The 27,649-nt window shown below is 40.6% G+C and overlaps 1 protein-coding gene across 1 annotated transcript in view; it reads right to left on the bottom strand.

The window, feature by feature from the left end:
* The window catches only part of LOC122984679 (endothelin-converting enzyme-like 1), a 46,373-nt gene extending 19,873 nt beyond the window's left edge, over positions 1–26,500 (bottom strand). The window contains exons 1-7 of the mRNA XM_044355272.1: positions 26,418–26,500; positions 19,565–20,770; positions 18,245–18,313; positions 17,757–17,867; positions 17,565–17,657; positions 14,823–14,947; positions 3,783–4,005 (exon numbers count right to left, since the gene is read on the bottom strand). Of these exons, the coding sequence (XP_044211207.1) occupies positions 3,783–4,005; positions 14,823–14,947; positions 17,565–17,657; positions 17,757–17,867; positions 18,245–18,313; positions 19,565–20,422 (1,479 nt within the window). The 5' untranslated portion in view covers positions 20,423–20,770; positions 26,418–26,500. The remainder of the gene's footprint in view (positions 1–3,782; positions 4,006–14,822; positions 14,948–17,564; positions 17,658–17,756; positions 17,868–18,244; positions 18,314–19,564; positions 20,771–26,417) is intronic.
* Positions 26,501–27,649: the final 1,149 nt, after the last annotated feature.

Below are 27,649 nucleotides of genomic sequence, written 5' to 3'. Positions count from 1 at the left end.
AATATTTTAGCACTGGACATTTAAAATTGTCAGTGAACGCAATACAAGATTTTGCAGAATTGCATGATACCAGTGTCAGGGTTTCAGCAGGGTTGAGGCACGTCTGCTGTCCAAACTTTTAGTTAGTTTTGAAGAATTCTCCTGGTGCTTTCTCATTCTATCTCTAAAAGACACCGGGACATGTTATGTCTCCCTACGTTGGTGATTCAGGATAACAAGAAAGGTGATCTTTTCTCTTGACTCTCAGTTTCAGCTCCTGAGACTCATTAATTCCTGTTTATGCTGAGGTAAGCAGCATCAGCAAGTCAGTCAAGGCTACACACACAGCCACTGGCTGGTTCACAGGTACACAGGTTCTCCAACCTGTGTGGGCATGCCAACATAGTATAGACTGATGTCTACCGACAGTGGGAAATGATCAGTGTGGACATGGACAATACCAGAAATGAAATAACCCAGCTTGAAGTTTTCCCACATGAGAAGTTGTTGATGGTTTGGATGATTTTTAGATTCTAATGGGATTAGCACCCACTTCATCTTACAAAAACCTGCCATACTCTAGGCTTCATGCTAAAAATCCCTCTTGTCTATTATTTTATTAATCAGAAAGGCTCCACTAGCTTCAAGCCTTATTGAAATTTACACTTTGTATCTTATTGGAATCTTAAATGGAACATTAGAAGCTTGGGAACTTAAATTTCAATTAAGGTACAGTACATAAAAAGTAATTAACACCTAGAACTTGTGTCAGACTTGCATGCTTTATAGTCATGGGCTTTGGCAGCAAGGGAGATTTAGAAGTTTGCAAGAGAAGAAGAAAGGTGGCTCATTGTAAGATGAAGCTTATAGGGTTGACAGTAAGCGTATAAGAAGAAGAAGGGGAGATGATGAAGGGCTTAAAGAAAGAGTATGAGGTTACAGAGGTTAGAAATCCCATTGGAAATCATATCCCCATGTCCTAGAATGGACATGAGACTGAGATAAGAATACATATGGGGGAGGATTAAGGTGAAAGAGAAAGGGACCAAAGGTGATGGAAGGTCAGAGGTGGGGAATTAGTAGTGACTGACCTAAGCAGTGAGCAAAATGGAAATCAAAAGTGGAGCGGATAAGAGCTAGAAACAAGTTATGATTGGCATGGATGGCATTTCCAGATCCCAGTTTGGGAATCAATCAAAATCATCAGGTTGTGTCAAAATACCCAGCTGGAGCCTCACCCCTGCCCCAAGGAGCCAAAGAAAATTATAAAGTAGAAAATAATGATATAGAAACAAGATCAGAAAAGAGGTCCAGTGTTGCAACAGTCATGGAAAAGTGTGGGAAAGTTATTATGGGCTCAAATTAGGGTCAAATGTACTGTAGCTGTGTATCACCATATGTGACTATGTGAAAACATTTTGTATGAATACATTCAAATATGTGAATGTGTAAAAACGTTTTGATCAAATTAATTCAAATGTCTGAATGTGTAAAAAATATCTGAACAAATACATTTAATTTTTTGAAAGGAGATCTGTAGCTGTGCATGACATTTTGTGAACAAATGAAAAGTATTTGCACAAATAATCTCTGTGTGTGAATGCATAAAGAAGATTTGCACAAAGGTTTGCAGTTACAAAAAAGGTTTCGCAGTTACAAAAAAGGTTTGCAGTTGCACATCTATCTGTTTGTGGGTGAAAAAAGTTCACACAGAACTCAATTGTATGTGTGAATCCCAAGTTAACAGCTACAAATCAAATCTACAAGTACAAATCAAACCTATGGGTACAAGTACTTTTGTCCCACATTTGACACTTCCTCCTGAATAGCCAATGGGGATGCTCAGATTGACATATTAACATATCCAATCAGGAATATCATTTCACTATCCAATCATGGAGCCTTTCTACAGGGTTGTTCTTTTCAGTGTACTGAATCACTAAAATCAGTTCATTAAAAAATTTTGTTCACTGAATCATTCGGTGCTTGACTGGAGCTCCGACTGCGTAGTCCCACTAACTGAACTCAAACATGGCCAAACGGTGTATATTCCTCATGATCCCTGGTACTACTGGAGCTGAAGACTCTAGAAAAGCCTACCCTAAACCTATATTGTATGATAGTGTATTTTGTGAAGCACCTCGTAATTCTGGTTTGAAAGGCAACACACACACACACACACACACACACACACATTCCATTCAGTGAGTGTATCCTTATAGCTATCCTCTTTTCAAAACACTAACTTTATGTGTGTGTGTGTTAAAACATTTGAATTCATTTGATCAAAATGTTATATATAAACATTTTATATGTTTTCACACATTCAGATATGGTGATACACAGCTACAATATATTTGACCCTAATTTGAGCCCATAAGTTATGAAATTTGAAAATATGTTTCCAAAGATTGTGAATGTCTCTGTCAATAAGAAATATTGTTAAATGTTTTCAGTAGTAGGCTACAGTCCTAAAAAAAAATCAATTCAAGGCCAAGGTCAGTTTTGTGGATTTTCCTCTTACTGTCTTTGACAGCTGTGTGGTTTCATTATAACTGAGATTCTTTTCCAACTATCTTTTAATGCAGTCACTGGAAATTGCAGATAAATTTCTCATTACTGTATTTTTTTTTTTTTTTGGTTTAGTAAGTAGTGATGGAAACATCTTCATTAAATAAGTCATGACAGATCAGGCAGTTACAGCTTGACACGGTTCAGTCTCACTGCAAAACTCCTGTTCAAAATTGGCTCTGTCCACTACAGTCTTTAAAATGTTGTATGAGTTGTTGTTGTATGTTTTAAATCTCCCATGTAGTCAGTAAATTGTGTATTATATTGTTAAATGCTTTCAATAATAGGCTACAACAGTCAGTTCCTGTGAAATGTACCCCAGCTTCACTTTGGCAGACATAAAATCAGTACTTGTATCCAAGAATCTCCCAAAAATAACCAATAGATAGCACTGTTTGAATAATATAAACACTGAAGCACACACAGTGTATTAATAAACTTCAGTGTCGATGGTGTTATATTAGATTTGTTTCTGGCTTTAGAATATGATCAGATGCATTTCTTTTTTGGCTAACTTGCCAACTATAATTTGTTGTTATTTTTTAATCATTGTAGTTACATGTTCAGAAAGCCAGTTTATTTGCACTGATACAAGAGGAATCTCATGCAACAAAGTTGTGCTTCCTGACCCAAATCCAACGAATCCCAACAAAGTATTTGGCCTCTGGTCAGGTTCAGATCATTTGTAAAGCTCAGGGCTTCAGCTTGGTTTTGCGTTTGGTTATTTTCAAATGTAATTTATTGAGCAATTTCTCTCATTCTCTCCGACTGTGCCAATATCCATTTGAGTCATGTGTTGCATGTAGATATGCAATGCCCAGAAGAGGCAAAGAGAGTGTAGCCAATGTGTTGCATTAGCTGGCAAAAATAAAGCCACTGGTCAGTTTTGGGTCTCAGATTTGGCAGTACCAGTTGGGTTTTGGGGGATTAAGGTTTTAAAGACACAGACACAAGTCAGGTATGGGTCTTAGTTGTGGTCCTGTGCAGAACTATATGTGCAATTCACATTTTAATCTTTGAAATTTCAAAAGTTCACTTCAAATTTACTGGAGAGATGAGTGGAATTTAGCTACTGTTTAGTACAGTTAATGAATATGGGTAAAATGTTTTTTGAAAACGAGACAAAAATAAAGCTTTCATCCATCCATCCATCCATCCATCCATTCATGCACCTATTATCCCTCTGTCCCAACAAGCAGCCATCACCACCATCTCTCCATCTCCACCCTTACCTTAGCTTTACTCTGTGAGGAGAAGTGCTGCTGGACGAACAGGGCTCCAAGGGCCATGCCAAAGTGTTTGTTGGCCTGGGTGAGGCAGAGCCTGCCCAGCTCCAGCTGCTGCTCAGTGCCGTCAATCTCCCGAGAAAACTCATGGATGGTGCTGCGGAAGGCCGTGGACAGATGTTCGCTGAGCGCTGCCACAATGCGCCACAGCATATAGTTATGTAGAACCCTAGGATGGAGGATATAAGAGGAATTGGTTAATTACCCTCATATTTTAAGATGCTGTTACTCATATGGGCTTTGTCCCAAAAAACTGGTTGTGTTTTGTTAACAAACAGCTCCACAGAGGATGATTAAATAAAGCACAAGAAAGGGCATCTGCTATAGTACAAAGCTAAAAGAACCCATCCTAGTGCTATACACAACCCTTTATGTTAGGCTGCAGCTCTCTTCCTCTTGTGTTCTCTTTAAGTTAAGTGACATCTACTGTGTCTAACTGTAATCTTGTTCCATCTGGCACAAACTTTCTGTTTTTCCATCTGCCCTCTGAGCCTCTTAAGAGCCAGAAAAGTAAGAAAGAAAACAAGAGCGAGACAGTGATGGAGAGCAAATAGTGAGGAGTCAAGAGGACCCAGCAGTTAGAGAGTGACTCCCTCCGATCCAGAGTGACTCACAGTGGAGAGGCAGCAGAGGGGTGAGCAAAATGTTGCGCAGGAGGAGAGAAAATGGATCATTCATTTATGTATTCAAGCTGTGTCTTCTCCCTCAGACGATAGAGTGTGGTGTGTCCTCGTGCCCCCACTGGGTGCGCACATTTAATCTGCCCTGGGGGGACAAATGCCCCCCTCTCCCACTGTGAGGCTCCATATGAACCTGGAGGCATGTTGTTGTTGTTTCCTCCTGTTTTTGTTTTTTTTTAATTTTTCCCTGTGCATGACAGATATTAAATCAAAAGCGCCTTGGCAACAGCACCCTGAAGGTCCCGCCAACAAAGCACTTGTGAAGTGAATTTAATTGACGGGAAAAGGGGGAAGAAGGCAGGGGGTGGGCTAAGGGAGAGGGAGGGTAAATAAATGAATGAGAGACTCAGGTGGTGTCCTTGATCATCAGTACTGTCAACTAATCAACATGTGTTACAGGTGTGGCTGTTTCGCTTGATTAGCTGATTTGTGTTTCACTAATTTTGTTGTCAGCTGATTGGTGCAGATGAATTGTTTGTATGGGAAGGTGTGAGTTTATGCATATACGTGTGTATGGCATATCCGTTTGGGAGTGTGTGCCCAGAAGTGCAGCTACATGTTTGGAAGTCATCTATATGATAATGGCAACACTGAAGCATTTCTCTGCTGATGTGTTGAGGAGTGGGGTGAGATGAGCAACGTTTTCCTTGAGGCAGCTTTGAAGAAAAGTAATGAGTGTAATCTCTTAGAGTAATCTAGTTGAGTAAAATGGCATAATCCACAATGAGGTGTTTAGTCATTAAAAAACAAACTCGGCAGTGTGCATTATTTTTCATAATCGTACAGGTCAGAGTGACTTCTAGTGGCCGTTGTCTCTGAGAAGCAAAGTGGATGTTATGTTGTTTTAGTGTGTATAAACGGTGGAATGTATCTAAGTACATTTATTCAAATTTTTAGATAGGTGTACTCACCTTGAGTATTTCAGTTCAATACTATTTTATAATTCTACTTCACTGCATTTTAGAGAGTATAAGTATTATACTTTTTACTCTACTACATTTACCTCACAGCTCTAATTACTAGTTGCTTTATACAGTAACTTTTTACATGGAAACTGTATCAGAATCTTATAAAATATGATCCACTGTTATAAAGTACCCAATAGCATGTTAAATAGTTAGTAATTAGCTCCACTTCCACCAGAGGCAACATTAAAATGTTGCTTACATGTTAAGCATGACTGTGATCTTTTCCTAACCTTAAATAAGTGGTTCTTGTTGCCTAAAGCAAGTCTTAAATAAAAGACTTAAAATCTTAATGCAATACTCTTATGCTGTATGTTGGCTGAAGAATTATTGGTGGCTGTAGTCATTCCTCCTCTCCATATTGGCCATAAAGAGATCCCTTTGGAGGGCTATTACACTGTGAGAAATGGGGGACGAAATCCACAATTCTCCCTCTGTGCAAAAATTCATTCTTACGTTCAGCTGAAGATTGAGTTAGCAAACCAAGTTGGTATCTTCCAAAGTTATGCTTATTTTACTACAAAATTTCCTTTTTGTGTCAAAGGAATACATCTTGGTAGCATGTTTGGTAGGTTTGCTAATGGGACAACAAACATACTTTTTGACTGCCAGTACGAAAATATCCACTTGATTTGGCTAACCCAAACTGCTAACGCCTCATGTTAGCTTCAACTGAACTTCAGAATTTATAGTTGCACACGACCTATGTAGATTTTGTACCACATCTCTTAGTGTTGCCACTCTACAAAGGCATCACTCAATAGCCAGTATGGAGAGGAGGGATGATTACAGTGGCCAATACCTGTTTCAGTGTAATATGGCATGTAGAGTGTTGTGTTAAGATAGACTTGAAAAAAATTGGTACTTACAAATCATTTTTGTCACATGCATTTTGGAGGCCTAGATTAGGGGCACCAGATTTATTCACATGCACTGTTGGTCTACGTCTATATTCTAGTTAACGGCACTGGCCATGACTTGCTCTTAAACCATGGCAAGAGGAATTTAAACAGTGAACATATATTTTCATAAATCACTGTTATTCCAATATTAAATTAATTAACATAATAGTCAAACTAAAACAACATATTAAACATACAAACAACAACATCTTCATTGAACTTGTAAAACTATGTTGCCCCCCCTTGAGCAATGCTGAGAAAAATCTGGCCCATGGTTTAACCTAACTAACGACTCCCGCATTAAAACATTGTTCTTTCATACTATCTTTGTCAATCTTTTGATTAAATGTTTATTTACTGTTATAGTACCTAGGAGAAGCTGTAGTCTAGTAACAGCTGAAATGAGGAAACTTCCAGATATGAGTAGTAAAGAGTCACTTAACACCAGGCTGAACAGCAGTATTTCACTGCCCTCTCTGGTTACAAGTTTCAACCTGTAACCACACCCAACAGTGATGTCACGGTGTACTCACAAACCCTGGAGTACACTTCTACATCACTGCAGCAAGGTGCAGTTACACCACTGGAGGTCAGCAAAAACCATTTCCATTGACTGTTAAGTTGCTCTTTAAGGTGGAATAGTAATGAGGCTGCACAAAATGATGCACACCCTCTGACCAAGTATCAAGTTATTTAAAAATGTGAATCACCTAACAGTTTAGAGCTAACATCATGCTAGCATTTTGAGTTTATACTGTAATACTAATTAACTACTAACTTTCTTCTCACAGTTACTTGTCTATAATTAATTTGATGTGGGACCCAAATCTCCCTCTACATAAAAACTGTAAAAAATGGCAACAAACGTTTTTCTAAACTTTTGAAACTTTGCATCACATGGTGATTAAAATGGACTCTTTCAAAACATGTAACATTGTATAACACCAATTTGTCTTTGGCTTCCTGGAAGCTTCCTACAGGGTCAAATCTCCCCACTCTTCCCTATACGGCCACACATGTATAGGTCAGCATGTGCTTTATGCAGTAATGGAGTCACAGTGGAGCTAAATGAAAGCACAGGGCCTGTAAGTGACAGTGCTGTACAGATCAAGCAGTAGGTCTTAATCACTGGAGGACTGAGTGAAGGCTCATTAGCTGAATGGATTTTAATGGGGCTAGTTAGGGAGATGAAAAGACACTGTCCCCGTGCACTGCATCAACACATTACCAAAGGTAATGACCCTGCAGGTAATGAGGGAAGGAGGGCCTCCTCTATTCCAAACTTCACTAGAATTACACGGTATTTTCAGACAAGGTAAGGAGAAAATTCTGTAGTTTGATCGTTTATATGTTAAATATTAAACTGGAAGTGGAATAATGGGAGATAAAACAGGAAGACTAAGCACACAAGCTTTGAAATGCATGTATTTTCAGCTCAGGTGGCCTTTATGGGAAGCAAACCTTGACTATAGTGCCATGAAATCCACTACTTGGTGAACCACTTCATCTGACAATACTTTACAACTACCTTCAGTGCGTATTTTTAAAAGCAGTGGACCGAGCAGGAAGTGAACCCTTGACTGCTGCCGTCTCACTTCTATGGGTTACTCATAAACACACATATATTGTACATAAAATCGCACAAAATAATACACTCTTCCGCTCAGAAGCCAGGGGACACTCCTTCAAATTGCATGGCCTAAAACAATGCAAAAATAACACACACTAGCCTCCCATGCTCACACACATACCCCGGAGAGTGACGGATGAACGGAAGGAGCAGACGGAGGGAGAGCGGCAGTGAGGGGAGAGTGTGTGTGAGAGAGACGCTGGTGTTGTCATTATGCTTTCCCCTTCATTGGAGGCCTGCTCATCTGGCTAATGGGATTGGCTGCAGTCACCGCAGTGCATAGGGACTGCACACACACACACACACACACACATATGTACACGCACACACAGGGATGTAGAGAAAGAAAGAAAGAAAGAAGAAAAGATGTATTGAGAATGAGGAGACAGTGGTGTGACTGCTCTTGTCAGTAGACTTCTATGATGTGGAAGACATCAATGTGAGAACATGAAAGAAAAAACAATGAAGAGAAGGACTTGGTCAATAGATGTCTATACAGATGGGGGAGTGTGTATTGTCACTGATGGAGGGATTGTGAAATCGACAGAGAAAATGAGACTGCAATGGATAGACTGAGTTGTCAATAACAACTATAAACCAATGAGAGCCAAGAAGAGGGGAGGAGAATAGAAACAGTGCAAAGAAGGAAAATGTTGAGTAGTATAAGGAAGAGTCACAGAACAAAGCAACAAAGAAAAAATAGGAAAGGAATATGTGAAGAAGACAGCACAGTAGAAGGAAACATGATTCATTCAGATTTACACACCCACTCTGTCATCCTGTAACACACAGCTGTCTAACAGCTGTGTGTTCTCTTTACTTGTTTGTCACCTTTTCACCTCTCAGAGAAGAGCTTCACACTGCTTCACCACTTTGACAAGAATCCAAACTTCCTTGTGTTTCTGTGTGTTTGCATCTGTATTCATAAGAATGTCAGCCTGTACCAACCTCTTCAACTGTGTTATATCTGCAAGTGTACTCTTGGAGTGTGTGTGTGTGTGTGTGTGTGTGTGTGTGTGTGTGTGTGTGTGTGTGTGTGTGTGTGTGTGTGTGTGTGTGTGTGTGTGTGTGTGTGTGTGTGTGTGTGTGTGTGTGTGTGTCAGAATCCAGCAGAGTATAATAGAGTACAAAAAAGTTTTTCTGTGGTCCATTAGCGGCCTTGAGAGGAACAAAACCTCCTCTGCATCTGCTCCACTGGACAATGATAAAATGGGCCAACACCTCTGCCATGACCTCTGACTCCCACCATATGAAGCCAAACAATAGGACTGTGTGTGTATGTGTGTGTGTGTGTGTTTGCTTTCTGGGCTCATACCGTCTTTGTGGTTAGATGTGCAGGAGCGCTGTAAGAAATTAAAAATGGAATTATTCTGTAAGTTTTTTGCATGTTACATGATAACTGCAAGCGTTGTTCAGCTGGATTAGCAGGTTTATCATTCCTGCTTTATCAAACACATGGTACTCACTCACTGGTACTGTAGCAAATATCAACTCTCCATATCCTACATTAAGGAAAATTAAAGAAATTGGACAGAAGTTCAAGTAATGCTTTCAAAGCAGACAGAGGTGTATTTAAGGAAATTCAAATATCCTGTGTTGACTGACCTTGAACACAACTGCCAAATATGAGCAAAAGAGATGAATTATGTTATTTAAGTTGCCATTATGTCGTTCTATTTTTGGTTATGCTTGCAGCATGGCTCTAGGGATGGCGATGTTGGTTTGTTGGTCAGTCAGTCAACCGCTTTCATGCAGATTGAAATATTGGTATGAAATTTTGCACAGACATTCATGTTCCTAAGAGAATGTAGTCTAATAGCTTTGGTGATCCCCCAACTTATCATCTAGCACTGCCTGTAAATTGACATTTGTGGTTTTGACTAGTGAAATAATTCAACAAATAATGGATGGGTTGCCATGAAATTTGGTTCAGACATCATGTCCCACAGAGGATGAATTGTTATGTACTTTAGTGAGTCTTAACTTTTCGTCTCACGCCACCATCAGGTCAATATTTTCATAAACTAATATATTGCTTTATGACCAAATACTTGAAAAACGAAAGACTTTCCCATCTACCTCTGTTGAACTTTGTGTTTTAACATTAGCAAATGTTAGCATGCTGACATGCTAAACAAATATGATCAACACAGTAAACATTATACCTGCTAAACAACAACACAAAGTATCGATAAAAGGAAAATGCAATAATAATAATTTCCAGACATTTTGTACAGATTTGTGCAACGTTTGGATGGAAACTTGACTGATATCAAATATATAATACCATTATTAATATTGAAATAGTGTATATGAGGTGGTTAACATATAATTCTATTCATATAATATATAGCTACCAAACAGAAGAATCAATAGAAGAAGACAGTATTTTATTTTTTTTGTCTTTTTTCTGACAGGATTTTACACAGTCAGGTTCAAATTCCTGGTGTTATCCCAGTGTGAGTGCTAACTTCAGTTTCTTGGTGTCTGTATTTATTTATGTGTATGTGACTTTTTGCTTGCAACAAGCTGTGTAACTGTCAAATAACAGTCAGCAGTGGAGAGACCCCTTGATGTGAGGAACCGGTGCATTTTTAAAGAAGTTCTCATAAGCTATGCTAATGAGCAACACCCCTCAGGAAATGGAATAGATCTATTCCTCCATTAGGATGTGTGACTCTGTGTGTGTGTGTGTGTGTGTGTGTATGTGTGTGTGTGTGTGTGTGTATGAACTAGCAATGCCAATCTTTGTTTAAACTGTGATAATGAACTTCCTGAGAAACAGAAACCTGCAGATGGACTGAAGGTGGGAGGTAGAGCTGCCGCAGATACAGCATTACCGCAGTAACGTAATCACGTCACGCCCACTGCAGAGTCAAGCTGATCGCCGCTTCACCACTGAGCGAGCGGCTCAAGTGATGGGACATTAGTTATTCTCTCAGGCTTTACATAAAAAATGACGTGCCGTCTGAATGCCGACCAATATTCCTGCTGCAAAGTCGGCCTCATGCAGACAACACTGGAATAAAGATAAACATTTAGACTATAGAGGCTATAAAAATAGACAACTACAGGAATAAATGCATTTGAAAAGTTTAATTGGTCTGAATATAAGGCAGGTTTTTTTTCCCTGGAGATACATCTGAAAAAGTGGGGTTGTCTTATATTCGGGGTCTAGACAATTACGTGTTCACAATGTCAGTTCTTCTTTTTGAATGGATGAAATACTGATGTAAAACCGTCTCCTACATGGAGCATTGCATTATGGGTTGTTTGTAGCATTAATGTTGCTAGGCTAGCAAGTGTCTTAAAGTCTGTTTATAGTGAGCATGTTAGAGTCAGTCAGCTCTAAAAGTGTTTGGTTAGTCCAGTTTAACCTGCAGGAGTTTTTGACGGCTTGTGTAATGTGTTTTTCTGCCATGGAGGAAATAAATTCATGACGAGTGAAAACGAGTCCAAAGCTTCTACCAACGTCTCTGCTGCAGAAACGAATATGTCAAGCTGCCAAATACCACTGAGTCAGAAAGTTACAGACAGAGTCTCAAGAGTTCAAACCGTTACCTCCCACTGTCACTGTATAAAATAATGAAGAATGAAATGAAATGACAAAAATGTAGATAAAAAATTACAACATTTTTGATAATTATAGATTATGATTTAAGAAAATAAAGAAAAGTTCAGCTTTTCAAAAGATTATGAGTAGGTAATTTTGATTTCCCAACAGTAAATAGTAACTTTTTGACCGTCTCCTTCATTTGACTAAGAAAGTCACAACCCATTATCTTATATTCACTGGTGAATAAAACACTGGTGGCATATGACATACATCAAAACACCCACACCCTTTGTTTTCTATTTAAGCCTGTTCACCAGCTGTGCTGCTTGTCATCATTACAGGTTTAGGTTCATGAAATCATCAGAATGCACCACTGTCCTATTTCCCAGCATTAGCTTTCGTCAACTCTTTAGAAAAGTAGCAATTTTATCATATTCCTCCCCATATTGGCACATGGCTAATGTACCTCGACTATTCTGTATGTATGATGTGTGACATGGCTGATTTATGGTGCACTCTATCAATTAATACTTCTAAGTTTGACTTGGTAAGTCAAAAGTCCATCTCATCATCTTAGAATTTTGATTTACAAAGTCATGATTTTGATGTATTTTTATCATTTCTGACATTTCATCACTTTTTTCTCTGGCAGAAATGGGCTTCCGTACATCTAAGGTCACCAATGTGAAAAATAAACTAGTGCACTTTATAAGATGTATTTACTTTTCTTAACTTTCTTTGCAATTTTACAAACTGCAGATCTTAGAGTGTTATTTACTTAATCATGTATTTGTTTATTGTCATCTTAGCTTGTTATTTTTAACCAACAGTGCAAACTCAGACAAGTTTACTTTTATAGTCATAAGCTGAAAATATGACAGGGATTTAATTCCACAACTCAGAAAAGAGAAGTTAATTTAAACTTTCAGACTGTAGCTCCACACTGAGGCCCAAATCAGCCAATCTTTATAACTGACTGAGCGAATGAGTGATAAAAGAGAGAGAAGACAGGATGTCAGATAGACACAGGTGGAGGATGATGGGAACAAAAGACAGGGAGAGAGAGGATGATTGAATCATAGTGTAGAATCTATTACAAAAGCCATCAGGGGGGATGGACAGACAGCTCAAAGAGAAGATTGATAAACAACACAGATGAGACAGAGCATCAAACCTAGCTTCTGCAACCTGAGGAGAAGTGAACCTGGGCTAATGGATTTGACAGCAGCAATGGTAACCATTACAAAGGAGATTATAGATCCCTTAATGATATGACCCTCATTCAATGAGTATGCATGTTGCAGTGCTGTGATTAAAAACTGCATTTCACAAAGAAGGGAGAGCAGGAGGAGGCCAGATAAAAAGAGATCAAGAACAGTACATGTGGTAGAAAATATGATATGGAAGAGATGTAACACTGTTGGGAGCTGAGCTAAATCACTGCAGAAAAGATCCTATCGTTTGTTGTGGCTGATACGATGAAACAGTGTGAAACACTGAAGAAGTTAGAATTGAAAAATAACCCTTATATCTTGTAAAAATGCAAATGGAGAAGGAAAATAACCAAAAGCTAGCATAAAGGAATAAAATCCTTCTTAAGTAATGGCCAAGAACAATTCTGCAAGGGTTAGGGTTACTGACTGATTAAAATAGGTTTATGTTAAGCACTGGAGGAGGAAAAGTTCATGTTCTGTCTCAGTAATACTGCTCACCACCTTACCAAGGCACTGGGGTAATGGTGATTATTTTTAACTAAGCTACATTGTGTGTCATTGAATCAAAATTGGTATTTACTTTATAGCATGAGGGAAGATTGCTTTGCAGCACAGCAATTCTTCCAGAAGAAGTGAAGCTAAAGCATTATATCCTTTGTGATAGGTAGGAATCAGTTCGCCACCCACACTTCTGATTTCTGCAATTGGGGTTAAAATGTTGCCCCTAGCAACTGCTACCTAAGCTTCCATGTCAACTGAAAATGATGTTTGTGGGATGGATTCGTCAGTCGCTACTCATTGCTTAGGCCAAAACAATAAAACACTTCCCCCTCTTAGTGATGCATTGGCTAACATGACCACAGCGCAATGCTAGATGAGGTAGCAGTGAGGTTTCTGGGAAATGTGGTCATTCTGAGAAACACTTGTTCTGACTCATATTGTGGCTCAACGGCTATAGCTAGCTCAACGCCCATACAGCTGAACAAATACCTGCTCCCATTAATCAATCCTATCATATAGTTTTTAAATGCATTAATGGATTACTTAATCTGAGAGCTGTCTCAGTAAAATTGACTCAAATTTGAATTTTTGTTGATTTGGCAACGTCATCCAGCTCTGATAAGGTGAATTTGCTGTGTTTTGATTGATTCATTGTTCACATAACTTTTGTATGGTTGATCAACACTTTGCTAGGGTTGCCCATGAAGCCCCTGACCTGCATAAAATCTAGGAGCATACAACAAAAATAGTGACAGAAGGCAATAAAATGACCAACATTGAATGTAGCCATAATGTCATGAACTGGCGAGTCATGAAATTACCAAAATATCTGAATAGGTTATGCAGCTATACAGACAGACATGTATCCAGTCTCAGACATAAATGACAAGCAAGTAATGTAACCGCCAGTCATGCAGCCAGTCAGCCATGCATGAGGGCTGAATGCTGTTGTGTATTTGTGTAGAGCACAGTGACTATTGGCGAGCTGTCAGTGGCTGTAACACACATCCTGACGTGTAGCAGCCCTCTAAGGCCTCCCCTGGAGTCTGTCAAGAGGAAGAGGGGAAAAGAATGTGCGTGTGTGTGTGTGTTTCTGTTCATGTGTGTCTGACTGAGTCTGCAGGTGGTAGGAAGGTGTGGGTGTAGATCAATAATAATCAGCTGCAGTAGAACTGGAAGTTCACCCAACAGTGACTCACCTCCAACAAACACACTCAAATGTGCACACAAATACATGCACAGCAGCACTCAAAAACCAATCCATACACCTCGTGACACTGCGTTGTAGCCCAGACTACAGTGACAGCCCTAAACCAAAGGCAATGCACACACACACACACACACACACACACACACAAACACACAGAACAACCTCAAACAAAAGCGCTTACTCACGCTCGAAAAGTACCAACTCAAAAATGCATACGTCTAATTTCATCGATACACCATCGATTTTTCCATACACCTCTGCGCCCTCATCTTTCTCTCCCCTCTCCTCTCCACACCCCTAACCCTCTGCCCGTTCTCTTGTTCTTTACCTCTTTGAAGTGTTCTTGATGATGTCAGAGACTTTCTGTATGTAGTCGGTGGCGAGCACCACGATCTCCTCGTCTTCTGAGAAGTTGTCGTGGAAGATTCTGTCCAGCAAGCGTTTCCAATGAAGCTGTGGTGAGACGGGGAATGATACTATGTTAGATTTTAAAAACATCATGCAGGTTATCTTCTAAAACAACAAACAAAAAGGATATTTCTATTCTATGCAATTATGTTTTTTTTAATTGTTAAATACACAATAGTTTTACCTGTCCAGGTTTTTAAAAATGAAACTATTTGAGAAGGCACTCTATCTCAGAACTCACTCAGATAAACTGTTACAAGGGATTGTGACTAGACACTACTTTACTTTAAAGGATAAAGCCTGGATTATTATATTTTTTTCTTTCCTATAAAAAGACCAAAATCAACAGTGTGCTGGCCCATTTCTCAATACTTAATGACTTCTCTGCCCTGTCTGTGGCTCTCAGCTTTAATTCCTCTTTGTCTGTTTTCCTCTATTTCTTCTTCTTCTTTGTCTAGTTGTTTTTCCTAAGGTTAAAGCTTTTAAAATGAGTCACAAATATAGTTTCATTTTTGAAAATAACATTTTTGAAAAGAGCTGGGCACTGCACTTTGGCAAATGTTACTAAAACAGGAGTAAATTGTGCATTTGTTAGGGACTATTTTGAGCTGTGGATTAATACACGTTTGTTGTTTTCGTGAGTATTTACAGCAGCAGGACAGCGTGTGTAGGATTGAGTCAAAATAAACTACAGTCATGCTGAATCATAATGAAGGAACATGTCACCCAGTGCAACAGTGGAGCTCTACGGCACAGAGGAATAATATATATCAGACTTTGGATACATAAACAATACGTGTTAGGATCAATTAAGTGTTGGTTTTGGTGTTTTTCATGGAATTTGTTAGCAAGCAGGAAATATAGAATATCACCTGACATATGCTGAAACAGTATGTCACTCTGCATAAACTGTAAGCATAATATCATTCGTGAAGTCTGTAAAACTCATGATATAAAGTCAAATTCTGCTACTGATGCTGGCAACGCTTAACATTAAAGACATTGCACACGCACATTGCACTTGACAAACACACACAGGTGTTGTCACATTGTCTGATCAGACCTCAGCATACAACCTGTGCAGAGATCTAATTAGCCCAAATATATGACACCTATGTGGCTGCGCAGAGCCTGCAACTGTACTTCACTATATCTGCTTCAGATGCTATCCAGTTATAGTCCTGTCACTGTATTGTCTGTACTGTGTGTGTGTGGCTCTACAGTAAATACAGAATATCACCAACTTTATCCTTTAAAGGTGTTTTTGCTCAATCAGTTTATATGTTATATGGCATAGTCATTATACTGTATGTGTTGCCCTGACATATACACATATTCTTTTGTTCTGGATAAGACTCATCAGAAATACCATCATTTCACATGTGAGTAGTAACATAGCTGTTCTAAGAGATTTTTAATGAAAAAAAAAAAATTAAATAGAATTTTTTCCAATACAGCACAAATATCTGTAAATGTATATATGAATGGATAGGAACATGTTGATAGGACATTCTGAGCCTTAGTAATGTCAAAAAATGTATTGATAATGCCAAATGAACAGAATACAGTTTTGTTTGCTCCTCATCACTTCAGGTTTACACACAGTAATGGATGCAGATGTAAAGAGATTGACTGGGTTACTTTAACTGGAGAAAAAGTTAGGAATTTGATGATTATAAACCAAGTTCTCAAGTATTAATCATTTTTTTCTCTAATTTCAAAGTGAATTTACTAATTCTTATCCTTCACAGATATATTTTTGCTGATTTTACACAGTGTGGATTATGTCTGTGTGTTCTGGTTTGACAAAGTTATGATTTTGAGATTAAAGGGTACGAATCTTCATGCAAATTGCGTCCCTCATGTGCAAAGGATTAAAGAAAAACCACCAGGGGTTTTACATGGGTTGCATTTGTACTCCAGATCCAATTTAAATCAAATAATTAGCAGCAGCGCAGTGAGGCTGTTTAGCAGTATTCTGTCTTTCTCCGGTTGAAACTTCGACCTGTAATCTGCTTCTTTCCATGTCCTCCTTTTTCTTGTCAGTGTCTCTTTTACCCCTTTCATTCACATTCACATGTTTAAACATGCTTCCTTTTCTTTCTTTTTTTTTTTTTTTTTTGGCTGGGTGGCTAAAAATCAGACTCTTTATCTTTTCTATTCCTTCCATTCCTCATCCATCCCTCCCTCAGCCATGAAACATCATGAGGATTCTCTGTCAGTGTTCCTGCTGCTTCAGGGGAGAGCCTCCTCCTCCTTCTTCTTCTCTCTCTCTCCCACCCTCTGTTATCTCCAGTGTCTTCCTGTCTCCTCTTCCCTCCCTCAATCATTTCCAGCACCCCCCCATGTCTCCTCATTTTCTCCTTTTCTCTCTACCTACTTCTTTCATTTCGTCCCTCAATCTCCCCGTCTACCCCTGCAGGGCGGACAGCTTTTGTATGTCACTTAGGCCCCAATATATGTGTGTGTGCGTGCGTAGAGCTCCACCACTCCCTCCCTCCCATAACACACACTCACACCCTCCCCTACCGCGCTCGCCACACTACTTAAAATGCTCAGTTGGAGTTCAAATCTTAACCCATCACGTCTGCTTCCACTAAAAATGGATGTGCTCGTACTTGTAAATGAAGTGTGTGTGTGAGTGTGTGCGTGCAGTACTCACATCAGGAGCGATTCGCTGTAGCTGCCTGAGGGTGATGCGGTTATACATGGTGCTGATGTCCTTTCTTTGGTCATCATATTCTGACACAGTGATCTGGAGAGAGGAGATTTTACTCAACACTGCACACACACACACACACACACACACACACACACGCATGCACATGTGCACATAAACACGCAATCAGCTCACGTTGGCCAGACGCGTCTCCAGCTCTATAATTTCCTTGGACTTCTGCGTGGCATCTTGAGCTCCCAGCATGCTCAGCAAGCGCTCCATCAGGGCCTTGTACGCCGCCAAGATCTGAGAGGCACAATGACATCAGCACTAATAGACAGGAGGCGACATCATCAGTAATGACCGGTGACAGGGTGACATGTGGCAAAGTGGACAGGATAACAAAAGCACAGCGGGTGACAGAGGAAAACAGGTGGATTGATGAAGACGAATCAATGGGACAGACGGAGGAAGGGAGGAGTGAGAGCAAAGAGAGGGAAGAAAAGGATGATATAGGAAAGAAAGGGAGAGCATGGATGGAAGGATAGATGTAGTAAAACAGGAAGTGAGAGAAGAAGGGAGGAAAAAGAGGAAAACGTGGAGAAAAGGATGATGGGAAGGAGGGAAAGAATGGGAGGAGTGAGGTTGAGAGAAGTGAGGGAAGGAGTCAAAGAAGTGTTTACCTTCACACTGTCCTCGTCCTGTCCCAGGTAGAGGCTTCTTTCAGGCAGTGTGAGCCCCTCCTGATCAATCTGCACACACACACACACACACACACACACACACACACACAGAGAGAAAAAGAGAGAGAGAGAGAGAGAGAGAGACAAAGGCGCTTATTAAATATTTTCTGGTATGTGATCACATATGTTTTGCTAAGCTGCCAGCAGATGGACTTTCGAAGGTTATTTAATATTATAATAATCGACAATAAGGCCATTAATTACAAGCCATTAAACATATGCTAAATATATGAATTAATCATTACATTGAATTACTAAATCATATCCACACTTAGATTCATTTTGTGTGTCAAGCTGATTTTCATCTAATGGGTTGAGAACATACTCAGGATTTTTAAGCTAAACAAAACAACTATAAAGGCCATTTGATTATCTTAAAAAAGACACTGTCACAAAGCTGAAAGCAGGGCTGTTTTTATCAACTCATTGAAAATTGACATACATTTTCGTTTTCACAGGCCAGCGACAATACTGGATGTTTGTCCTTGACAACAGTTAGTGGTCTGTTAGTTAGAAAACCTGTAATTAAACTGCTTCTAAGATAAAATATTCTAAACTCATTTACTAGCTTTTTTCTGGAGCTTTCAATCACACCTCACAAGCTTTTTCAACAAATGGAACTGGCTAAGGTATCATAACCATACACTGTATATAAAGATGGACGTATCGAGATGTGACGTTACCCATTGGTTTGCACTGGAGCTGGTTTGAAGCTCAAAGTTGCAGCCTATGGTCGGAGCCAGGACCTCCATATAAGGAGTGCGGGGCGTTGCCTTTCACTGTCCGGAAACACACCCGGCTACCTTGGATGAGTGCTGCACGTGAACTAATTTTAGCTACTTTAGCTTAATTACGCTAACATGGCAGGTATCTTAATCAAGTAACATTAAACTTATATTGCGACAATAGTCTGACTCAGTGCGAGTCCTTGAGCCAGGGAGAGCAGCAGGTGAGCCAACTGTCAATCACAGCTGTCAAATAAATGCCCACACAGCAGACATCAAAGCTTCTATAAGTCTTCAAATCTTATTAACAGAGCAATAATTTCCAAAATGACTACCAGCCCACTTAGGGCCCAAATTTAGCGATTGAGACCAGAATGACTCATTAAAAAAATGATTGGATCACTGAAAGAAGACTGTGAGATACGGTCAAAAGCTCCAGAAAAGCCAGAAAGAGAACCTTGAGTTTAGAATATTTTCCCTCAGATATGTGTTTTGGAAGGTTAATAAACAACATAAACACATGTCATATTCTCACCCTGATGGCGTTTCTGGAGGAGTTTTTGTCATCCACATTGACAGTGAGGGAGAAGAACACTGCGGTGCTGTACACCCCCTGGGTCCTGTACAGCAGCTCGTTGAAGTCCGGCCTCTGTGGAGCACCCTCCCTCTCCCACCCAGCAGCACTGGGAGGAGCCCATACCAGGTCCCATCCCCCACAGCTGTCTATCACCTCCGTCATGGGGTCGGAGCCCAACTTGTCGATCTCCTGGATGTTGATGCACGATCGGTAGAACTCCTTGACCTTGCGCTCTGCTGAGTTGGGCCCGGGCCTCCGTATTGGCTCCAGCAGGAGGCGCTGTAGTTTCTCCTCATTGTGCTCCCCTATGGCAGTGATGATGCCATAGCTGAGTTTGTCCTCAGGGATGCCATGGCGCCTCAGCCAGCCGCCACAGGCGAAGGAGTAGAAGTCCTGGCAGGGCTGGATGGTTGGGTCAATATTGGACTGAACGAAGCGTGCCGCCCGCAGCAGGGAGCGTTTGCGTTGGCAGTCCTGTCGGCACTGTGGGTCCTGCTGGGCATCCAGGGAAATGTATTTGAGTGCCAGCATGCTTCCCAAAATGACGCACATGCCTGCTGCAAAGACCAGAGCCGAAAGGAGGCAGATCTCCCTCCGACTCCATCGGGGAAGCCCGCCGCTGCTGCTGGTGCTGCTTTGATCTTTGTTTCGACCGTTTGACCAGGTCCCTCCCCGGTTACGCCCCATATGACGATCCAGACTGCCCCCCAGGTGAAGAGTCATACCATTGCTGAGGATATCACTGCTGTAGCGACCACCGTATTTCACTTCCTGGAACTCATCATAGTGGGCAGTTAGCGAGTACGTCTTCTCCATGGCAATGGACTGTTATGAATGAGGCATCAATAGCAGAAGGCTGCGAGGAGAAAAAGGGACTAAAAAGAACTTATTTCTGTGTTCAGAGTACCACCATGACTGCTCCTCCTGAGACAAAGGGAGGGCACGGACTGCAGGGCAAAACACTGATGTGATGTCAAAGCCCCGTTGGCCTTCTTCAGGCAAAGTCGCCTTTGTTCTTTTCAAATCAAAAGCCGGCAGGGTGAGGGGCTCCCATTCTGCACGAGGACTCTCTTGGGTCCTGCTCTTTCTCTCTCATCCTCTTTCTCTCTGCTCCTTTTCCATTTGTTCTCTTCTCCTCCCTCTCTCCAACCAGTTACAGGTCACCTGTCGATAAAAATAGAAATGAGATAGGAGAGGGCTGTAAGACGAGCGAGAGATAGGAAATTGAATCCACGATTACAACGGCACAGAGTGACAAAAGAGTGTCTGTTGTGACACATTTCCCTACTTTGTCTTGTTCTGTTGTTTGTTGGCTAAAGCTGTTGGATTGATTGGTGATAGTCATCCCTCAGGGAGACAACATGCCCGGGTGACTCACAGCTTTGGATGGATCAATGGAGACAAGAGCAAAGAGTTGAGCATCAGCTGGGCATGGAGAGGTGTAGCCATAACTTAGTGTGTGTCACTCCAAAATTGATCTAGAACTTTTTATTATTACAGAAAGATAGGAGGGGATTTATGTCTTCTGTCTCACCACACTGAAAACACACACACACACACACACACACCAACTGATCCTCTATGGAGATTCTGACGGAATAACAACCTATCACACTACAAACAGATGCCAAAATTTAAATCACATTTGCGTGTTTCCCTTTAAACTGAGGTTAAATACATTTTTCAACACAAAGGCCTTACAACACACTGCATTCACAGCATGTACGCAGATTTGTGTGATGCAGCACAGACAAACACACCCACATCCAAAATATTTTATAGCTGTTTGCTACCGCTGATATATTCTACATAATGCCTGTAGGCAATATCATAAGCCTTTAGACAGAGAGACTGACTGATAAATTGTTTTTTGGATGCTGTCCCAATGTGAGTTTGCAAGCCCTTCTGTGTGGCTGCGTGTGTGCATGCGTGCGTGTGTGTGTGTGTTTTCAGTGGCTCAGCCAGTGAACTTGCTGAGAGCTGTGAAGGCGATCTGTGAAAATTGATCCCTGTTATCTCCTCTGAGAATAGTAAACTTCAGCACTGATGTCTTTAACGAGCTTCCTCTTGCCTTATGGGAGTGCTGTATGTAGATAAGAGGGAGAGAAGACAGAAGCAAAAGAAAGAGAAGTTTAGTGTTTTACAGGTAAACAGGGGGATGGGAAGTAGTGTGTCTCATCTTGTGAGAAGATGGATGGATGGTGAGTGGATTAAAGTGTTATTTTTTAAGTGAGGAGAGGAAGGGTTGGTACTATAGAAAGAATTTAGGAAAAAGCGTCTATGGGTAAAGTTCCCATCCACCACTGCAGAGATCTGAAGTTCCATTGTTGATGATATTACATTCTAATAAACACAATTGAGTGTGACCACTGGTGGGAAGCCAGCATGGGCACACTGTCGTGATCCAGTGTCCCTATAAATGTTCAGCGCATGATTTACAATCAGTGTTTTGTACTCTTTTAGCAAAGTGGAAAGTAGAACTCAAATGAAACTTTCTGTGGAGCCACAAAGGGTCTGCCGCGTGACATAAATGTCATCATCGTCATTTATGACAGCTACAAACTGTGCGCCTACAAGGCCTTTGACTGCACATATGTTCAGTACATCCACATATGCACACATCAAATGTGGTGTTTAGAGAACCATGTGTGCTGTCTGTCTCTGCGTGAGTCTTGGAGGGTCTGGTGTGAGTGGCGGATGTGTATGTAGCATGTGCGACTCATGTGCAATGTATGTAAGTGTTTTTGTTGCCTTACCTTAACCTCAGTTGGCATGCACTGATGTGATCTGACCTGACAGATTGGTATTGGAGGAGATACCGACCTTATTAAGTGGATCAGATATCCACCAGACGTGACCAATCCACAATTAATACAATTTTTCTTTGTCAATGTCATTGGAAAATTCTGTATTTTTGCTATGAGTCACATTTATTCAGTCACAGCAGGCTGCCGACTCAGCTTTTAGTGCCACAACAAACCCTGACCTCATGTTCCTTTAGATAAAAATGATTGCAATGAGAGACAGTCAGATCATTGTATCCTTAGTTGTCATGAGAGGTTATTGTAGAAGTAAATAATATTTTAAAAAAATGCTGTATTCAGTCTCCAAAAATGAATGCAACCCTGATTTTTGCAGAATTATCCAATATCGACGTTCTGTCTGACAACAGAGTTGCCACATCACTGCACTTGCGACTCCTACTGGTTGGTCGGAGTGCCTGTACAGTGGAGGGATAACTGAAGGGATAGCACGAACCTCCGACGTTTTATATTCTCTTGTTGAAAAGAAGCGGCTGGTGGCACCATGTGTCATGGAAATTGCACAGCTGTCTACACCCTCCTCATGCCAGCAGCAGAGTTAGCAGTGATACGACGTGCAGTGCAGTTCTGGGGGAGTTGGGCATTCCAAAGGGGCAGAAAATGGGGAGGAAAGAAAGGTTGAAAATCAAGGATAGTGTGTCTCTGTGAGTTGTCATTATCCATCTAACGTATCATCCATCAATCCTCTGCCTTGTTACACACACGCACACACGCACACACGCACACACACACACACACACACACACACACACACACACAAACACATACACACGCTATCAGACACATGCTGTATTTCTGAAACTGTATCCAGTCACTATCAGCTTCTTGCACTTCATGCATGAGCATATATTGTTTCCATATAATTAATTATAATGTAAATAATGTTGGATTACTGTTCAGAAATACGTGCATTCTCTCATCACAGCTTCTCTCCTCTCTGTTTTTCAAACGCACACTCTCTCGTGTCATAACTCTTTAAGCATTATAATAAATTATGGCACACATGCACAAACACACACACACAGTCACACTCTGAGTGGACAACCAGTGTATGGCTAATGGATTGGATCTTGTGGGTACCATCACAGGGAAAGGCATGTGTGATGAATGGCTATTTACCGAACATGACAGGGCTTAATATCTGAGGGTTATACTAATACTGCTGCACACACACTCACACTCACACTCACACTCACTCACTCACACACACACACTGCACATGCATTGACACTTAAAATGCATCAACAACACACCCCTGGTGATACATGGCGCCTTGTCAGTTGTCAAACATTTCCCATACATCTTTCGAGCAACAGACAATTGTTCCCTTATTGCAGTGGTTCTCAAAGTGTGGTCCAGGGACCTCCAGGGGGAACCAGCGGCACAAATAGTCCTATTAAATCCAAATGAACTACAGTATATTTAAAGGAACGGCACACTTGGAAAGCTGTATAGACTCTTTGCTTGCATCTTGAACCAGTAATAATAAATCCTCAAAGAAGATCAATATGTAATCGATAAGTGGGGGCCAATGTGAGGTCAGGGTCACATTGCTGTTACGGGGACTCTGTAGATGGATCACAGCTCTGCTTGCATAAATGTTGGAGGTCCAATCAAAAATCAGCCATATACATGACTGGATCTCAAACATACAGTAAAAGTAGTTGTGGTGTGGGTTGATTGATTCAGCAATATTACAAGTAAAAGTGAATAGTTGACTGATGTAGATTTGTTTCCCAAAAAACACTCAAATTCTCTGAAAGTTCCTAATATGGGCAACAGACTTGCAGCGCTTTGGGAGTTCCAGGCTTTGGTGCTTTGGCAGTTAACACATCAACACATTAACATTGCTCCCCATAGTCTGATAAAAGCAGCCAGATTTGAAAGTAGTGAGATGTAAAGTCACCAGGGGTTAACAGTTGTTGCAAAGTTTCAAGCGATTGCCAGAGGACACATTACAAAGACCATAAAAAATAGCTGTTAATAGTAACTCTGTCAGTATAATTTACTGTTGAATCAATAGACACAAAAACCTTTTCCACCCTCTGGTCTGTAACCAGATACGTAACCTGCTAAACCCTCACCATGCATCCCCTGCACTTTAACTACACAGGAAGCATATGGATAATGTATTAAACCCTTCATCTGCTACAGTAGGTGTCTTCCTCAAAAATGCATCACAACAATGTCCATTATACTGTGAATGTTACTGTCGGTTTCCAGACAGTCTTCACCGCTAACATTAATTCCCTGAGAGCAAACTTTTCTCTCTCCGCTGCAGTTTGTGATGATATTTGGTGGCACCCAGAAATAAGAGCTTAGTGGGAACTCTCTGCTTTTATCTCCTCTCAGGCAAGTTACGTCACCTGAAAGCCCCTCTATAAATGGGTTTATTATCCCCTAATCAAAATGGTCACAGAGCCTGCCCCAAAAGCTTCACGGCACTCAGAGGGTTCAGAGTGGGAGTCAGCCCCCTCCAGCCTTATCACCGGTCGCCAGAGGCTGCAGTAGAGTGCTACGGTGCGTTTGTATGGACTACAGATTTGAACACACAGCTAAAAGGTCCTATATAGTACCAGGAGATACTTTTTTAGGCTTGAGCCAGAGCAGAACCCCTTTGTGTAAAAACTGTTGGGTTATGAAATGTACAACATCAGAAATATCAAAAGACCCCTTTGAGGAGCAGACTTTATTCTTCTCTTCAGTTTTATTACAGAAAAACAGAAGAGAAAGATCTCTCTGTACCTCTTATTGTCTCTGACTATCAGACTCTCTGACACGCACACATATAGCGCTCTGATACTATAACTCCATTAACCTTAATGACTCACAAACCTCCTTTTTGGAGACAGATATATGCCGAAAATATCTCTGTATTTTTTTACTTTAACCTGTCCACGCCTACGTGGGTAAACCTTTCCCCTCTGGGATAATTGGGTATTAGTATCTAAACTCTACTGTATAATAATATTCTACCTGTATTCTAAATGTTTATATTTTATTCAAATAAAGGCTACTTTATGGGTTGTGTTATATGCCGAATGAAATAATACGGTATACATTTGTGAAAAGTCTTGAGTCATGTTTTATGAGCTGTGTCAGTTTCCCGATAAGCAAAGAAGCGTTCAGTTGCTATAATTTCAAACGGGATTCTTTATAGGTGACAACAGCGCGTCTCAAAGCGGCGGACAGACCAGTAAAACTGATGAATAATACGGAGGGCGGCGATGTCATACAGTAGCTACTACAGAGGGCGACTAGTTATCTATTCAAACTTTCGGGCGACGCAAAAACTCTCGTGTGCGTAAAAACGCAAAGACAGAGTACAAATACCAGGTAGTCCTACATTCATACAATTTTTGATTAAATTCAGTTTTTGCTCATGATGAATCCAAAAGATAATTTTGACCTGGTGGACACGACCTCAAGAGCAGAAAAGAACAGTGAAACCTTATCATATGATGAAACATACACCCAACTCACGCATTAAGCTCACATAAAGACACACAATCCTCACTTGAAAAAGTACAGCCAGTCAATCAAAGTCATATCTTGCCCGACAGACCGGCTCAGTATCCACCCATATATCTTTTATTCTTCCTCTTTCAGCCTTCACAACCACAACATGTGCGTCTCATCACTGGCCATCCAAACTTCCACACATGTCCCGACGGACACCGCCAAGAAACAACTAATAACCCATGTGCGTAAAAAATGAATGGACGGCTCTCATGTAAGTGTCCGCTGTGTTAGAACAACCGCCTCCACTCCACTGATAGGAACTGATTGTAAGACGTGATTCACAAGTTAGGTTTTTGGCACTGTTTGCCATAATTACAAAAAACAAATTATATAAAAAAAAGTGGAATTACAATGAGCACCCGTGCCATAACCTGATGGCTGGTGGAAGACCAGCTTGCCCCTCCAGTGAGCCCATTAGAGGTTTAGAAAGCACCGGAGTGATGAAAACTTGTGCAAAAAGACCTTACCTGTGGTGAGTGAATCAAAATCCCCCGAGGGAACGTGAAAGTGTCTTTTCTCTGTATGTGTAGGTGGATGAGATCCGCTCCACTGAAGGTCCGAGTGGATTAACCGGTACCCTCCGGAGATCGGCACACACCGGGATCTGCACAGCTTTCTGCCGCTGCAGCTCACAGCCTCAGATGTATGGAGGAGAGAGAGAGGGAGAGGGGGGAGGAGAGGAGAGGGAACGAGAGAGAAAGGAGGGGGGGTCCGTCATTAACAAGGTTGCGCACACACAGTCATACAAGTAGAACAGATGATTATTCTTATGTCTACGAGTTGTGTTTTTAAATCCGCTCTGTCATTTGTTTTATATTTGCATAATTTTGGGAGTGATTATAGCTAAATGTATACATATATTTATTTTTTACTATTTTGACCTGCCTATTTCAACCTAACATGATTCTCTTTTGGAAGAAGATTGACTTTTGATGGTCATTTCAGCGTCAATCCACAAGAAGAAATCCCACTCATGGACATTTACACATATTTCCAATTACATTAAAAGACACAAGTTAAATTTATCCACATAGTGAAAAAAAATCTCACTGTATCCCAAAGTCACCCTCAACTTCACACCAGCCAAAAGCAAATATACTGTACCTACATCCAGGGAGGACATGATTAACTGAAGAGACATCTGAATTGTTATAGAGCCAGTTACATCCACAGTACATTAAAGCTATTAGTCCTCTGTTAATGATTAGAAAATGTGTCAAAGAAGCAGATCTGCATTGAATTTATACAATCCCACCAGCTCACAGAGAGAGAACATCAACTCATTCTCAAAGAGTGAGTCTATTCCACTGATTGATATTATTGGGCTTCAACATTTTATGGCATTACCACATCAGAAGGTCTATTTTAATAAATCCTCCAGCCTAAACAACTGCTAAACATTAGCTATGGAAACATTAATCTCCATGTAGCCTCAAAGTCACACAAACCAAACTAATCAAACCAAAAGGTTGACTAATATTATTATGCAAATGAGCTGAGTAACTAACTGGCCATTTCATTACCCCGATTGTTCACTGAGAGGAAAAGCTCATAACGGGAAGAGTGTTGGTTGATGTTGGTGGCTGTAACCAGAAATAGAACAACAAAGTATTTTTTTGTTTGCTCTAAAAAGTTGAGTTTTTTAACCTTTTGTTTGTTGACTCAGTAACAAAATAGAAAACTGCTCAACAAAAGGTAC

The sequence above is a fragment of the Thunnus albacares genome, chromosome 6 (assembly GCF_914725855.1).
Source record: "Thunnus albacares chromosome 6, fThuAlb1.1, whole genome shotgun sequence".
Lineage (NCBI taxonomy): Eukaryota > Metazoa > Chordata > Actinopteri > Scombriformes > Scombridae > Thunnus > Thunnus albacares.
The sequence above is the reverse complement of the archived record's forward strand: the minus strand, read 5'-3'. Positions and strand labels throughout refer to the sequence as shown.